At 32.3% G+C, this 18,409-nt stretch overlaps 1 protein-coding gene and 2 long non-coding RNA genes across 3 annotated transcripts in view; 2 read left to right on the forward strand and 1 right to left on the reverse strand.

Annotated features, from left to right (window-relative positions):
• The first annotated feature begins 302 nt into the window (after positions 1-302).
• Positions 303-2,960, forward strand: LOC126864433 (uncharacterized). Its single transcript, XR_007689164.1, has 3 exons — positions 303-399; positions 485-928; positions 2,427-2,960. It is a non-coding gene; the product is annotated as an uncharacterized LOC126864433 (long non-coding RNA).
• A 1,252-nt stretch (positions 2,961-4,212) lies between these two features.
• Positions 4,213-8,004, reverse strand: LOC126864437 (uncharacterized). The gene is made up of 2 exons (XR_007689169.1): positions 7,808-8,004; positions 4,213-7,731 (listed from the first exon to the last, which is right to left on the reverse strand). It is a non-coding gene; the product is annotated as an uncharacterized LOC126864437 (long non-coding RNA).
• A 200-nt stretch (positions 8,005-8,204) lies between these two features.
• Positions 8,205-18,409, forward strand: part of LOC126864407 (rap1 GTPase-activating protein 1) — a 251,388-nt gene continuing 241,183 nt past the window's right edge. The window contains exon 1 of the mRNA XM_050615719.1: positions 8,205-8,701. Coding sequence (XP_050471676.1) covers positions 8,475-8,701 — 227 coding nt within the window. The 5' untranslated portion in view covers positions 8,205-8,474. The remainder of the gene's footprint in view (positions 8,702-18,409) is intronic.

Raw genomic sequence — 18,409 nt, forward strand, 5'->3', positions numbered from 1 at the left:
TAGTTCATCCTCGCCGCATTCTCCTTATTCAACGTGGTATATCAACGAAAGGTAAGTTCCTTATAAATTGATGAGTATAAATAATGTTAAAGACAATCGAACTGATTTAAACGTTAATTGAAATATAAATAAGCAAAAATATTATTTATTTAAAGATTGCTTTTATTAAAAGCTTTCTATTCTCAGCATGAATATTTATAAGTAAGGACACATGTATATAGTTTTGACAGATATATATATATTTTATATATCATGATATAGATGATGTTTTAGTAACATTCAATGTTAGTTTTTTTATCTCAATAAAAGAACACATTGCTATGATCGCAATAGTGTTTTCAAATATTATTTAGAGAAGAGTCGTGTGTCAGCAATGTCTTATCAAATCAAGAAACTAACGTACGTAAATGCAAATGTTTACACAATCTTAATTTTAGTATCAGATAAGTGAATGAAAATTAAATAGCCTTCGATGAATTATTAGACAAAGAAATCTATGTGAACATGAAGCGTAAAAATGGGAAAAAGTAAATAGGTGCTTTGAAGGTACGTTGAAAGTTGAAACGAACAGACATCGGTAGCAAAATGCGAATGGGTCGATGCAGCGCCGGCGCTGCAGAAGATAACCAAGAAGACGAATATCCCCACCAATCCTCTTCATCGTCAAAACGATCGCGTCGACGTGTACCCTCTTTTCCATCCAGTGTGCAAGATAGAGTGAGAGGAAAAGAGTCTCTCTACTTCTCTATCTCTTGTTCTCTTTCCTCCTCGCTCCTCGTCTCTGTTTCTTGTCGTACGAATGCACCTCGTTGTGCTCCGCAGAACACTACACGAAGCGCCTCGAACCAGTGTAGAACGGTTTGCAGTAAAGTAGGGCCGTTGTCGCGTTTACCTCCTCGCGGGGAATTAGGAATTGAATAAAATACAGGTATGTATTAAACTCATACTGATTGCGCCTTCAATCGTAGCCTGTTTATGCAGTCGATTATTTTTTTCGAATATGATACTTCACAATTGCAATTCTTTGTATATGTTGTATTTTATAATGTTAAAATATATAATGATAATAGTGACAATTAAATTGCCGCGCTTTTGCATAGCATAGAATATACAAAGTCATTTCCTAAAAATTATCATGCAAAGTGATCGCGCGCGCGTATCGCAAAGCACATACAAACATGGATCATTGAAAACCTTGCTTGGACTCTTCCAAATATGCAAGCACTGTAGAAAAATCGCGAAACGTATTTTTTCATGGCTTTAAAAATCCGTAGTTTCGTTTTCAGGTTTTACCTATTTATTCATGCATTATCAAAACACTAGTGCCGTAACTATTGTGTGAGTTATTCTTAGAGTTATTCATGAACGATTTATTCATTAACTATTTATTCATCCATGTAACGGTTTCTTTCAAGTGCCGCGATGAAAACCTATTGTAATTTGTAATTTATCCGTTTCATAAATACAAACCATCTATTTATGGTCAAAGCTATATTTTCCACATACTATTGTTAACAGAAATTCCAATGTACGTACGTGCACGAATGTTATTATTCAGAATAATGCTATATATTACACGTATCCTGATTCAAAATTATTTTATTATTTGAAGCTAAACATATTTTATTTTTTCATATAGTATTTGTTTGTTTATCTAAGAAATTATTTTCAATCACTTTGCAAGCAATTTTGATTTGAAATAAATTTTAATATAACGTTTGCGAGAACTCTATGTGATGTTCGGAAAACTGCGATCACAGAGCAAAACGCATTTTATACTTTCAGTCTTTCGAGTGTCTGAGAATGGCCTCGAGCAAAGAGTATGATTTAGGACGTAGTGTTTCCTAAAGTATGTAGGTACACATACGTACACAGTAGAACAAGAAGTACATACACGTTCATTTACACACACGAGTGTTCGTAACTATACCTATTTGTAGCCTGCATCATCGGACAAAAAGTAGGTCTAGGGAATCAGCTGACCGAAAGAGGCGCGTGCGCTTCACTAAAAGCAGAACACATTTGAAACGCCCACTATACACCTACTCCTGGAATCCCAGAAAAAAAGAGTTCTCGAAACGCGGATACTGATAAACCTACAAAAACTTTCGTTTAATCAATCTCTGACTACATGTATATGTACGTCCACATAAGACATAAGTGATATTTTATATTTAGAAATATAGGGCATGCATATTTGATTCACATAGTAGTTCATATATATGTATATCACACTAGCAACACGAATCAACTATAAAAGTATTATATGTACTCCCTCTCTCAACACAAAAAGGTGTAATAAAACAGAATAATTTATCATATAATAGATAAAAGTTTGAGTTCAAAAATAGAATTTTATTATACTCAAAGCAATTGTATCTTCATACTTTGTTCTCTAATTCTATTTTCTGTTTCTTCATTTATAGAAAAGAAATTTTTAATTTCAACGTAATCCACGTATTCTTTAGCTGTCATATCAGCGCACATTGCAATGACACGTAACGGATCTTTGGCCATGGCCGAGTGAGAGTTTAGCGCAAATAAACATAGTCAAGGCTGACATTTGCGTAAAAAGCCGTGAAATTTTGAAACTGTATTTCATCCATCCCGCATCCACTTTATGATGTAAAATAAATACATCTAATAATGAGAAGAATGGTTTCGTTTTCATATATGCAGCTCATTCGTACCACCGCCACGCTCTCTCTGTTGCATAAAACGACTTTCTTAAACAAAAGAAGATTTGCTAGTGAAAGGAATTTCATTATTAGTCGTGAGAAAAAAAGTAGTGCAGTGACATACGGGAAAATCTCATTACTTAACCATCTACTACAGTTAACTTATATTCTGCGATCATAAAATCGTTAGTTTATTTTCAAGCTCGGTGCCTTCTATTTTATTATACTGTATACGAATCAGCTTCAAAAATAAACTAATTTATAGACATTCTTTTCATTTGACATACCAAATTTTTCTTTTTTTATAGCGTCATTAAGAAATAATGGTATATAATTTTAATAAATAACTATTTATTTAAATTTATTTTATCAAATTATGTCAAAATTGGAGGTGGTACATGCTTGGATTGTTTTTAAACAATGTAACAAATCTTATAAAATATAACTGAATGTTATATTATCAAACAAACTGCGAACATCATAGACGCACGCGAGGTCTGATCAATTAACTCTCAAAGATAATAAACACGCAATGAAAGCAAGTCGCGGATAAATTAGAATAATTAGCACACGTAGCGTAGCTCTTTGAAACTGTGACGGGTGAAACGCTTCCTTCCTTCAATGCTTCCGCGTATATAGAATTTTTGCATGAAACGCGCGCGTGATTCCCATAGTTACATCATTATGGTCGAATTAGGTGGGAAACCTTGAGAAAATACAATGCTGATTAATTGTTCCAATGATGATACAGTGATGAAGTACTCGCCGCAACAGCAGCAGCAAAAGGAAAGGAAGTCGGAGAGCGACATTTGCTCGATCGACGCGGCGACACCAAATCGAGGAGCGCGGTGTCACTCGACATCGACGGAGTGCAAAAATTTGTCAAGCTCGTCGACGAGGAGCGCGATCTGTCGTTCGCCGTCGACGGGGATGTTCGCCTGGATGCGTGTATTCCGCCTCGCCTCGATGCTTCACCAGATCGGCTGCTAGAGCCGAGTATATGGAAAGCGAGCACCTCTTGCCGCAACTCATAGATGTATTTAACGAATTAAAAATTTTAAAAGACCGTGTACACGTGTGTATGTATGTGTGTGAGCGCGTGCGTGTCAAGTGTCCATAAGAGCGCATAGCCTGCGCCTACACTTATGCAACCAGGCTCGTTTGCGTATCTGCACGCATGGTCACACGTGTACAGGTGCATTCGGCGACCCTTTCCTCTTGGTCGTGAATTACCTATCCATAGGGTGATCGGTTCGTAACGTAGGGACGGCCGACGTTAGCTCAACTATAGTGCGTTACGCAATAACAGCCACGTTAACAGCCACGGGCGTCGTACTGGTTACGTTACGCCTACTTATGTAGAGACGAAATTACATATACGCGCGTTCTCACGTATACGCGCATAGCGGTAAACGTTTTTGTAAGTGCGTATACACGCGTGTGCATCGTTGCACATAGAGCGCAGTCCCGGGTTCCAGTTAATCAATTGGTCATTTGCGAACCATCAATTAGCGCGTAAGCTTCGAAATCGGAGGTAATTTGTCGCAACACGTCGCTGGTGATCCATTCCAGATATATCCTCTCAACGTTCTCTTCTCCCCCTTCTTCAGTTCACTTACCTTTGGAGTTACGGGTTACATGTGCACGCGTGTACGAATACCTGCCATAGTAAATACGGTTTTTTAGCTTGTACGTGAATAGTGATAAGGATATAACGTGGTGCTATGTTCAAAACATTCCTTCATTGTCAAACTGTCTTTTGTTACTTTATTTTAACTTGTCTGTTTCTTCCTCTGTTTTTACCCCTTTCTCTCTCCATTTCCCTGTCTATATCTCTATTCTTACAGTATCGATTTTTTTGCGGATAAGGACAATCTAACACCGGTGAATATTAACTATTTTTGTACGAACATAAATAATCGTACTGCCTCCTATGTTTTCGTTATGGATTAGTTCGATCTGAAATTTATTAAATTTCATTCTATCTGAAGAACTGAAAAGCATATTGAAATTGGTATAACATTATATTTTACATTTATTTCTTAAAAATTACTCCTATTGAAGCATATAATATCGCGCGCGCTTCAGGTATCTACGATCACTAATTTACATCCGATTTCATCCCCTCCTCGATTTATTCTTATGCAATTGTTAAGAAAATCTGTCAATGTTGTTAATATCGATCGATATATTTTATGACTACGCAAATCGACAAATAAATTCAATATTTGCTTTAACGCGCGATTCACTATTTTATGCGCCAAACCTACAGACATCCCAGGAAAAAATCTCCGTTACTGCGAAACTGTGGTGGAACTGCGACCAGAACTTTTAGAAGTACGTTTATCTTTGAATAATAAAACGTTGTTCTGTCAAAAGATAGTGTTTATTGATTTATATCCAGCCAATAAAGCACAGAACTCGTTTGCACTATGCAACTAGTATGGAATACTAGTTTTTATAGCGAACTTTCGTTTCTATCCTTGGAAAACTCTGTAGTTGCTTTTCAAGTTTGACGAAATAGAATCTTTTTTCTTTAACCACCTACGCAATACTATGCGTAGTTCAAGTTAAGTCACTGAAAGAAGTGTAATTGATTAACAACTACGAACCATTTGTGGAGCATATGGAGGCAGAGAAATAATAAACGAAAGTGAGTCACACTTATAGGTTAAGAATAGATATGATTCTTTACAAGGTGTGTGATATATCAAGTACAAAACAATAGACTGCTAAGTATTTATTAATTTTTAATGAAACCCATTAGAGAGCTATTAAGGACCTCAATTAAAAATTATAATTTAACATATGTACATATATATATAACTTCCACGCGATTATGAGCCACTGAGGTCATCAATTCGTGCATGACAATGATTGAAGTTTGTAAGTCTATATGTATACGTACGTCAATGATCTCATATTGTTAACTCTCTGTTCTCAAGGACCATTTTCTTTATGTAACACATTTTAAATGAAGGTCTCTTCTTTCTTCCTAATATATAAGTTATTACACAACCAGTGATTATTAAATATAGTTTATTCTAAACTTCTTATACGTAATTAATTTGATAATTAAAATGGTTTAATTCTATTACAGAAAAACATATTATAGTTGCTCATGTTATACTATGAATGACATTTAAGTTTATGAATATTTACCTTAAAAATAACATTGATTACGAAAGTTTGGAAGGTTTCAAATTTCAACTTGAAGCGGATTAAGAAAAATAACATACTTCTCTTGATCAATTCATATAGATGTAACATATAGCATAGACATTGATTTTATTTTTATTTTCAAAGATAACTAACACAAAATAATGAGTTATTTTTTAAATTAAACTCAAGTAAAATCCAACATGATTGATGTATCGTGGTATATTTTTACGAATGATAATAAAAAGTATACGTTTGAAAAAAAAAGAAATATACCAGTGAGTACTTAAATTGAACTCAAAAGTGAATACTAAAATTAAATTTACACCTACTATAAGTATTAATTATTTAATATAGACGAAGGTAAGAGTGTCATAACATTTCCGTGATGGTTATATATATTTTTTAAATTATATATTTTGTATAAAAACCTTGAAATATTGGAACTTTGTGGAAATAAAAGCAATTAGTATAAATATTTTTTAGTATCTCATCTTAAAACAATTTTTACAACAAGAAGGGGAAATTCAAATTACTATCTTAATGTGGATCAATACTATTATTTTTGACATTTTATTCTTTATTTTAAAATTAATTCCTTTCGCTTTTGAAATATGTTTCTTGCTTCTTCCTCTCAATAAAAAGATTATGGTAGCAATAATATATTTATTGTATTTTACAATTTTACCATATATAATTGCTCTAATTTTTAAGAATGTTATCATCTAATGATAATGAAGCTTTAATAATAGACTACGCAATTGATCTTTATATTGCACTTATATGCATTGTAATTAAAAATCGATTACGTGCGTAATATACATATGTATATGCATATTTCATAATACATGTGTTCGTTGAAGATATTTTTGCAATTGACTTTGTAATGATCTATGCCTTAGTTGTCCTTGAAATCTTTAAATTGCGTTCGCAGATAGATATGTTTTGAAGGAAGAACTTGTTTGCAATTTCCTTACAGGAATGGGTATGAAATTTATTCTTAATTTTGTTTTTCATCGCTAAGAATATATGACTGATTATGCCAATTATTGTTGGAACACACCGGACAGTGATTCTTTGATTTAGTCTATTTATTCCGCTATCAAATTTTTAATTCGGTTTAAAAACTTTTAACTTTCAACGCAGCTTCCATAATGTTAAAAGTTTTCCTGTTATTTAAATTATTGACCAGCGTGGCAATAAATGTATACTCGTAAAAGTGAATGTGGTATCAAACAAAATCATAAGATGTTTCTTCTATTGCATTCTACCTACCAAGTAATGTCACAAGAGTGTCATTGTGTAATATCATCTGCAGTACATACTTATTTTAAACCTATGACGTAAATGTCATAGGTGCATAACCATTATCAAAGTGTATTTAGAACAATGGAATGTTGATACTTCTAATAACGTTAGTAATATATCTTTTGTTTCAATGTAAAATTATTTACATGGATACTTTGTTAGCATAATGCAAATCTTATCTCGTTATCTACTGCTTGTAAAGCAGTTTGTGAATTCTAGTATACCGGATGTGGGTTTTCTTATCAGAGTTGGTTATTTTGTATGCATATACTTTCATTAGAAACATTTGCTGAACAGAAGAATTTAGGAAATATACAAGTATTAAACAGATATATAAATTGTTACTTTTATGGCTAAATATTTTACATGAAAATGTTAAATGTTAAATAAATATCAAGGAAATAAAGATAGAGTAATTTTCATCTAATATGTATATTTTTCAATAGTTATTTATGCAAATTTTTTTTAGGTTAATGGCTGAGCGTCTGCTTTCAATTTCCTATTGCTTCAATTGTGATAAACATAATGTTTGCATTTAAGGTACTGTATTTGAAAACCTTAATCAATACTGCATGGTTCACGTAACCTATAATATATAAAGTAAAATATAAAATAAAGAAGTACACGATTGAAATATAAAATACCATATTTTCTTTTCTAACTTCATAAATTAATACAAAATCACTCCAAAATATAGAAGTTGCATTTATGTGTATAGTTCATTAAATAATTACAAGATAATGGATACTTATTATTATATCATTATACAACTTTTTTTCTACACCTATGACACAATTAATTTAATAATAACGCAATAGGTATATTGCACTTAGCTATACTATTAGAAACATTAAAACAAAGACTAGTAATGACATCTACAAAAGCAGTCGATAATACAGAATACGACTATCAACCCCTTAAAGCTATCCACCTTACCGGCTAACGTTTGATGCTCGGTACGGTTCAGGACTGTGGGTGGCAGGTAAGACAAATAGTGGTAGGGCAGGAGGGTGGGGGGTGTATGGTCGTAAACACTCGCGCAAGAAGTACGTACATAGTCTCGCGAGGACTCGTGCCGCGATTACGTCGTTCCGGAATATGAACGTGATCGACGTGTAGTGTTCAAGCGAAACGGTCGTGTAAATCAGAAACACTTGACAGAAATTGCTACGGATTTTTCCTGTTGAACGATCTGTTGGACAAACTACTTCAGGTTATTGTCATAGTCACGTGATATCTGTCGATTCATTCGAATACGAAGAGATCGAGGCATTTGTTATTTCGCGCGGCGGTATTTCGAATGTGCCGGTGAAATAGAATCCTCATGCGATGCGTCGTCCCCTAATTCGCTATCTCTCAGAGGGTGGTGGCGGTACAGGTGACAATGCCGGTCCCAGGAGGCAGCAATCCGTAAAGGAAGACGATCGTGGCAGTTACACCTGGAATTGTCGTGAATATGGGCATCATCTGTCTTCCTGCGACCTTCTCAAGGTTCCGACAGCCCTCGGATGTCGCGGGCATACCACGTCACCGGAACCACGAATGGCGATCCACAGGTAGGCCGATTTCGATCAGCAGTAGTCGCGTTTTATGTTGGTAGGGGAGGTTAGCTCCGGAATTGTCCGGGTCAGTGCATCCTTCGGGGGCTCATTCTGGGTAACCGCGCTCGCGCACTGACTTATCTGTGGTTGAGAAAAGAATCGTTCAGGGAACCTTTTGTTTCTTCAAAGTTAAAAAAAAAAGGTTAATTTTGGAAAAAATTATGATATGTGTGATTTGTTAAAATGATAAGAGTGAAATTCATAGGTCTTATATATTGGGCTGTTTTTAAATGAGCTAAATGTTGAAACTTTATGGTAGTCATCGTTTTGTATAATTGGTATTATGTCTTACGCAATATGTATTAACTTTAGTTATGATATATATCAATTTTGAAATGTTGATACTTAAATATTTGACTTCGTATTAGGGTTTTATTTACTTATTTATTTTGTTTTGTTTATTTGAGTAAAAAATACTAAGAAATATTTATTATAGATTAGGTTTATACATAATGGGTAATAAAACATATCGCTTTTAGATGCTTCTGTTTTGTTTGAGGTTCTGTTACAAAGTATAATTTCAGAGTAATTTTAGATCATAATTCATAATATGATTAGATTCTAATTCATAACAATGTTCTTTATCTTTAATGAATGTAATAAACATTATAATTTATACAATAGGATACTTAATAAGTGATGATTTTTTTTTAATGTATGCATATATATGTTGCAGTACTGGCAAAAATTATATTTATTTATCAGATTACAGTAATTATTAATATACTGTAAAATATCTGCTTCTTTCCATATTCGTTGCAAGATTCGTTACAAAATGAATGTCTGTAAAAATTGAATCAATCATAATGAAGTAGTTGTATATTATATCTGAATTTACTGCAAAGCTGCTATTCTTAAAAATGTATATAATTCTGTATGGAACAATTGATGAGTTTGTTCTTCTTTTCAAGAATTACTTTCAAACATTTGCATCTTACTCTTACCTTGTATTTCATGATATTGTTAAAATATTTTGACAAAAATTTCATAAACCTGATAATTCTTAAATTAATTAAATTATTGAATTGTCAATGTAGTTATCTTCACTGATTTTCTATCTGAATATAATCTATATATAACAGCAACCTACAAATATTAGAACGATTTAGTTTTTCCAAATCAGTGTCCCATATCGACTGTTCACATATTTCTGCATATCTTCTAATCCTGTAGGCAAACCGACCTTTCAAATACCTTGAACATTTCCACAGACTGTATACCGCATACATACAGTCGGACACAAAAAAATTCGGACACTGCACAATTTTAATTTCTAAGCTCCATATTTTCAGTAAATGTACGAGGATCAACAAAATTGTATTGCATTAATCTAAACATTAATTGAAATACTGATAAAGAGCGAATATTTATTATTTATTTTTTTACAAAAAATTGCGGACGCAAGATAAATATTCAGAAATTTCTTAGTTTAATTCGCCATTAAGTAGTGCCAGTGTTTGTATACAATGTTTGTAAAGAATGCTTCACAACGAACCAAAAGTCGCAAAAGTTTTGAATACATATATATACAGGGTGGTTGGTAACTGGTGGTACAAGCGGAAAGGGGGTGATTCTATGCGAAAAAAGAAGTCGAAAATATAGAATAACAATTTTTCGTCTGAGGCTTTGTTTTCGAGAAAATCGACTTTGAATTTTCGCTCGGTACGCGTGCACTTTATCACATCTCGTTATAACGGATCTCACTGTAGATCGTTGTCTCGATGGAAAAATTAAAAAAAAAGAAATTAGAAAAAAATTTTCTGTACCCTGTAAATTTTCAACCACCCTGTATATTTGTATTGTATAATATGGGTTTTCGGGAACACATTGCATATCCCGTATGTCCCGAACAAATTGTATAATATGTATTTCACTAAGAAAAGGAAAAGTCAATTCATGATACCTAGTGTATGTTAAGAAACAATTAAGAAAACATTTGGAAGTAGAATGGAAATAAATCAACGTTGATTATTTAAAAGAATTTATTTTCACTGTACCAAAACCTACGTTTAGGTACACCATGCGATCGAACATATGGGATAACCGACTAGATATTAAATATTTGTGACTAATCATTATCAGTTTTAATTGTTAGCGTGCTATAATTTAATTATTTAGTTTTATGTGTATAATTAGTATTAGTTTCCGAAATTTTTTGTGACATAAAAGGTCACACCTTTTCAGTGTTTCGTTTAATATTTAGACAACTATAAATAATAACTCAAAAATTCTTTTTTTACTGTTATTTATATAGAGTAAATAATACAATGTAATACATTTTTGTTATCCTTGCACATTTACTGAAAATATAGAACTTAGGGATTAAGATTGCACGACGTCCGAATCTTTTTGTGACCGACTGTACATGTAAACGTACACATACAAAACAAATAAACGTGCCCTACAATCTACAAATAAAGACGAATCAAATGTATGGAAACAAACGTCGAGTTTAAAACTGGCTCTATAAATTTCAACTTTAGCCCATTTCAACACTCTTTACTAAACAACATATTACTACACTCTTCTGTCACAGGAATAATTTCATATTTAGGAGAATTACGTTATTCACGACACGTACGAGGTATATATATTCTTGGGTTCTCTTGTACAATAGTTTATTAACTAATAATATTGGTGAATTAACAGGTTTCAAATTATAGATTATAGACTGTTTTTATGATTTTATAATTTTTCATCAAATAGGATAATCGTATAATTTACCTATAATTTGTAAAATTTACTTGTAAAATTTCATTTGTTCTATTACAAAATCCATTATTTTATGTAAGTGTATTTATTAATACTGATGATTTGTAACTTATAACTTGGGATATTTCGCTAATGATGTTAATTCAGTTGTGAAAGAGGGCCTTGGACTTATTTCTTGTATCATTCTTACATTTGTAAGATTCATTAGATAATTTAAATTTAGGTGCAATTAGTACATAGTAATATTTATTTTAGCCAAGATAATAAGCTATATATTTTTTAGAACTGTTTCTTCAATTAATTTTGAATAGGCGCAAAACTATGTTTTTATAGATAAGAATAGCAAATTTATCAAATTACTCGAAATAGCATTGTGTCATGTCATGAGTATTTGTTTACGAACAAAAAATATACGATAAAATATGAACGGAATCGATAAACAATAATATTAATATGTTATACTTTTCCATTTTATTTAAATACTTTGGCTTTGGCCACGAACTTACACGAGTTTTAAGGGAGAAAACTATTATAAAACAATTTCTGAGTTAAATCTATAGAAATTTCCTCAAATCACACTTTATAGATAGTTCGTTGCAATTCTGTTGTATTGCTCAGTTATTTAATGTTTCCTAATACTAATAGTAAGAAACGCATACTATCGTGTCTAATATTTATGTAATGTAATAAAATGTCTTAAATAACGTGTATAAAGTCCATGTAATTACATTTCTTTTTCACAAATTCATCTGGTGCTCAAGTACGAATTAAATTACCCTAGGGAACGAGTGGCTTCTCGAGCCATATCGAGGCGAAAATGTAAATATAAAAAAGCTGAATATTTTCCTGGGCACATATTTTTATGCATGAATTAAGGCTGCGTTCTATATTTCGTGACCCAAATCCTCTTGGGTCATATCCGAGGAAGGTGCATTTTCTAAATGACGCAGGGTGCTCGAGTTGGTACCATTTGTCGACAGAACGAACGTCTCGTGGAAATGTTTATTGCGTCGTCAAGTTGTCACAATAACGATTGGAATTATTTGAGGAAAATAACGTGTCTCCGGTTCGGCTAGTCTCTACGACTACAGGCAAAGTCGTAGAAGTTTGTTGCTCGTTTGCACTCGTACCATGAACGAAAACAGTAAATAATTCGAGTTGAAATAGGTCAGCGACAAATGTACGATGAAAATAATCCTTTTTGATTTTAGAACGAGACCAAGGTCAACAATTTTGCGCGGAATGTTATCGAATATGCGAGGGAAGCGAAGCAAAATTCATACATGATGAGATCTATCGTGTTAGTATACCTATATATTCAAATGTTATTTTATAATCTTAGGAAGTTGATTTTTCATATAAGGAGATCTTCCTACAGATCATGGTTATAACAGATTAATTCTTGAAAAAAAAATTACATAGTATGTAGATTTTATGACATAACGAGTTCTACATATGACTCAAGAAGCTCGAGGTTGTTTGTAGTGGAATCTGTGAGGTAGAATGTCAGAAATTTCATTTACGATTTCTTATACGTAGGATCAGCCATTCATCTTTCAATATCCTTCAATATCTCAGAAATTTATTGGCTGTTATTAGAATGTCGAGAATATATGACGATTTAATTAAACGATGGGGACATTTGACGTAAGGCAATGTTATTTACTTTCGATGATACGCGTAACCCTTCATCTATGATTGATTTCGTAATATAGAATCTAAGGAAAGAACCTGGTTTATCGCTTGCTGCATTCGAATCGATATAATCCATCATGCAGGCACAATTGCCCACAATTTTAGAAAGAAAAGCTGCAGGAAGAAAAACAGGATAAAATTGGAAAGTAAAAATCCCATTAATCTTATTCTCTAACTGAAAAAAGTTCTTTCTCTACGAAAGAAATCACTCGTTATGTTTTTCCTTCAATTTCTTATTTCAAACAAATGCTCGTACAGAAATGTTTAAACATCTATATTAATTCGTTTGAAACAACAATATTTAAAATTACAATTTCTAATTTTTATCGAAACTGTGTCATTTAGTTTTTCCTTAAACTATATATTATTATACAAAATAACAATTTTAGAGAAATGTATTTTGCAAGTTACATGATAATAATTTAAAATGAGTTTGCAAATTTTTATGTATACATATATTTATGAATTATAGTTTTATATATATATAATTCAACAAGTGTAAACACTTATGCTTACTCTGCCAATATTAACCTGTTGAATTGTAATTTATATTTCTATTATAAATGCAGTAAAGTATCTCATATTTGATTTGATAGTTGGACAAAAATGTCCGAATAATGGAACTTTTGGAACAACTACATTTCTGATCATAAGAAAATTGTTAGCTTCAATATTTAAGAATCCTATTTTTTTTTCGGCCGTTTGATTACATACATTTTTTAACACAAATCGTTCTTTTGTACCTCAAAAGCCTTTCTCTGAGTTTTTCGGATGATTTAGTGTAAGAAGGTACGTTTTGATTACTTTCGTTTGCAATTTCAATCTGTGTAAAACTTACGTGTATGTAATTTTCGTCGCTTATAAACGAAGCGTTGACTCACTGCGAAATTAAATATAATTTCTTATATGTTTGATCAATCTTCGCAAGTATTGATCCTGCATTTTAGTAGGGATCATTCTGCAAATATGAAAAACATATCATACATATGCTACATGTATTTCAAAAGTACAACTCAGATACAATTCAAGATACAACTTAGACAAGGTTTCCAGAAAAAGTGAAAAGCTATTTGGAAGCATAGGATATTAATATAGAGATTCGAATATGGAGGAAACTACTGTAATTCCCTTAAAAGGTTTGAACAAAGTTTAATTCATATGATAATTTTTATTTCGTTAATTTTGTTTTCTAAATTTCATGGAGAAGTAATATGTTTAAACGATTCTATACATATTTGATGGATATGCTTAGATATTTTTACGTAAGAGAAGTTTACTTGCAGAAGTTGATTCTTGTAGGAAGTAGACGAAGTGCGGAAAATATAAGCTACATTAATTTTGTGTCTTATTCAACAAGTGTAAACACTTTTATACTCGTTCCGTCTAACCTGTTGAATAAATATGAGGCTGAAAAGAAGCAGTTCGGCCACGATCGTATTTCATTGCTGGCTTCTTCAAGAAGATTGTCTGGAAATAAAAAGCTGACTAAAAACGCGAAAAATGCAAGGTTCCTTTTACTGATTTTTTCGAGCGGAAGCACCAAAATGCTTCTCCAAGCTGGATGCATTATAAAAATTGTGCCCTTTTAAGTCACATTTGTTCAGCCGCTAGAATTTCTTGAGATCCTTCATATGTTAACGCATCAGGCGTATTTGATTACTGATAACCTGATAAGGGTGGTATCAGGAGAACACACGATGCATTCATTTATTAAAACTTCGATAAAAGCGCGGTTGACATGTTTGAGAAATTCTTTTATTGATTTTGGCTACGGTGAAGCGACACTTTTTATCGAGAATCTGATAATCACAAAGTACAATCACCTGACTTTCGATTATGTGTCTATGTAATCAAAAATTCTCGTATCTGTGATGTAGAAGCAATTTTATCCGCCTAATGAAACAGATGCGTTGTTGATGATTGATCGAATTGAGAAAATGTTTTCTATAACATAGTCATTTTAGTATTCTCAATTATTTTTATTCGTTATTTTCGTTTCCAAAATATTTAGTATTATATATTGTTATTGTATATTACATATTATGTATATATATTATTGTGATAAAATTCATGTTCCATTAAGAATTAGTGACTTGTTCTTATTTCGCTATATATATATGTATGTGTAAAAGGTAGATGAATTGAACAGGTAGCAAACTTTTCTTAAAGATTTCAGTTTTTCATTGGCTATATTTTGAATGATTTCAAGAAAAATAACAATAGCTTTAAAAAATATAACAGTTGCTTCGAAATTTCTAGGATGTTTCGTAAAATATTGCTCCACTTTAGACACTACCACCGATCATTTTCAAGTCATTTATTAAAATAAGATATTAATATATGTCTGGAAAGGACATTTTCAATTTTTTATATTTTGTTATTTGTTCTCTTTCTTCCAATATCTGAACAAAGCTGCTAAGATATGTGATACTTACTTGTTTAATTTAATGTTAATATCAGATTTGACAGAGTTCTGAAATTAAAAGCAATAAGCGTGAGGTAAAACTATCATTAATGATACAGTTTACGTAACGAATGCTAATAAATAGGTGATTTTATAAACAATGATTTCTTTTCATAAACCTGTGTTTGAAGTTTTAATAATAATTGCTGCTTCTTAAGGAAACGCAGCGTTCGCACATGGAATTGAAGTAAAAACTAGCATTTATTCGTTACACGAGAATGCAGCCTATAATTAAAAGCTAAAATAATATTCTGATTATAAGACTGATATCAAGTCATCTGTGCGTGATAATAGCTTCTAAACAATGCTGCTTTGTTCACATCAGTTCATTTCAGTTTAACCTTTCTGATTTCATTATCGCGACAAAATCTAATTAATTGGTACACCTTGTTAATGTGCTTATTAGAATAATGGCTGAATTATTAAAATACGTGTGAACATACATGTTTTTCATTATTTATTCTTGATTATGATGTTCAGTAAAAGTAACAATTCCTGTATCCTCGTCTCGTTATTACGATTAACGCTTTTAAATATATGTAGCGTTAATTACGTATTAAACATAGTAGTACAATTGTTTAATCAGTTTTAATCGATTTAATGTCCTATCAGTTTCGCTTACATATTCGTTGGAATACAAATTAAATTTAATCAATAATTAGCAGAATAGCAGTTAATTTCCTATTTGAAATTATTCATATTATTGATTATATAAATTATATAAATGATGAATTGAATACGTAGAATATTTAATTTTTAGAAAACTCTGAATGAATTTCCTTGTTTTAATATATTATTGTTTAAACTTGTATTTAATAGTTTAAAGACCATTAGGTATTTATTATTTGTCTTCGTTGTTTGCTAGTCGGGCAAGATTTTAACCAGATTTACTCAAAAGCCGCAAATCGTGTACTCCAAACGATAAATACAATGGAATGGTGGAGATTGGATGATAACTAATTCAGGAATATTTGCAACATACGGCGAGTAATTCTCGAATGTGAATACTATTACGAAATAACCTGAACAATTTATAACAAAGTAACTATTACCCAATCTCTCGATCAGAAATTATAAATTTAATTCGAATATCTGATATTTCTAACTAGAAGATCTAATATTTCAACAAAATAACCACTAGCATAGAGAGTACTCTAAAAAATCATAACGTAAAAAACACGTAACGTAATCACACACGTTGCGTATCGTACGACTAAAATTCTACAACCGCGATGTAAAGAAATCGAATTTCTTTTTCTCTACGCATACCGTAAAATAAAAATTACTTCAACACACAATGAATCGTAAAATAACTTATGATTCTTTGATCATGATTAACACCTTCCGCGCTATAGTATTAGGTTGTCCGAAAAGTGTCTTTCTTTGACAGACCCGTCTTTTACAACGATGCATCTTTATACAAACGTGAAACCTAATCTGTCGAACGTTGTGATTTTTATTTTGATAGACCAAAATGGATCATACGTAATTCGATAAAATAATATAAAACGGAAAATGTTGTGCATCCATTATTTCCTTACAGAACGAAAGAAGCTTTTCAGACAACCTAATATATAATATAATATGGTATAATATAGTATATAAAATTAACCCAGTTCCGTTAAGACAAACTTTAAAACGTTCACCAACACGGTCCAAGCGATGAATGATTTTCAACTATGAATAACGGAGTGTAAAATAACTTGACCTTATTTGATGTTGGATTAGTTGACCATGGAAATGTTTTGAAATTGGCTGTCAAGCACAGCCGCGTTTACAACGCGTCGGGTGTCTGATGATCGCTCTCTCGATGTAACATCGTTCAGGTCCACGTGTGTATACGTATAATATTTAACGTGACATACACAAACTGTTCTTTTACATAATCAAGGGGGTCGTGTATAGCGAAATACCAGGGAAGGGTATAGAGTATAGAGGACATCCTCATTCCACCGGCGATAGTCGATCGGATGAGCGGAGATGATCGTTGAGTAATAAATTAGTTTTGCCAGGAGGTAACACGGGAGATTATGCAATCGGTGCCAATAAGTGGGACGATCTGATGGAAGAACGGAGATGACCTTGACTACGGTCCGGAAATGTCGGAAACGGAAGCCTGAACAAGACGGTTTGCTCGTTTTGTTCCAAGCTACTCGTACATCCCGTCCCACTTACTTTTCCTCTTTCAATACATTTGACGTAAATGTTGCAGTCTTAGGTCGTACGGTTCTAGCGGATTTCGTCTGGCAAACGACTTGCGAACAAGGTTTCCATTGTTATTGGTAGGCAATAACAGAATTTAGGAATCTCAAGATCGAGTAGTGTCGACATCTTCGAACTTGTTCCAGTTGCTTAACTTCATCCGATATTTTAGTATTATAGCCTTTGTTTTATTATCTTAAATTCATGACGTGAATTAAGTAGTTAACACTCCATCTGCAATCTTACTTTTTCCGACATACTTATCTACTTTTTCTGTATACTGGGTCGTTTATGATCATGCAGTTGTTTTTTTTAGGTTTTTGTGTTTGAGAAAATCCTCCAAAATCCTTAAATACTCCTCCAAGTTTCTAGAATAACATCTGATGGTTTTTATTGCTACGTGTTATTTTTTTAAGCAAAGCAAGATATAAACAAAAATATGGGGAAAATGAAAAGTCACTTAAAATTACTGGCCGAAAACGACCCAGCATGCAGATGGAGGATTAAGTAATTATACGAGTTTATTAAAAAAAGAATAGTTTATAGAACCTCTGGTGGTGACAGAATGAGAATGAACTTCGTAATTTCCC

This window comes from Bombus huntii, chromosome 4 (genome assembly GCF_024542735.1).
Source record: "Bombus huntii isolate Logan2020A chromosome 4, iyBomHunt1.1, whole genome shotgun sequence".
Classification (NCBI taxonomy): Eukaryota; Metazoa; Arthropoda; class Insecta; order Hymenoptera; family Apidae; genus Bombus; species Bombus huntii.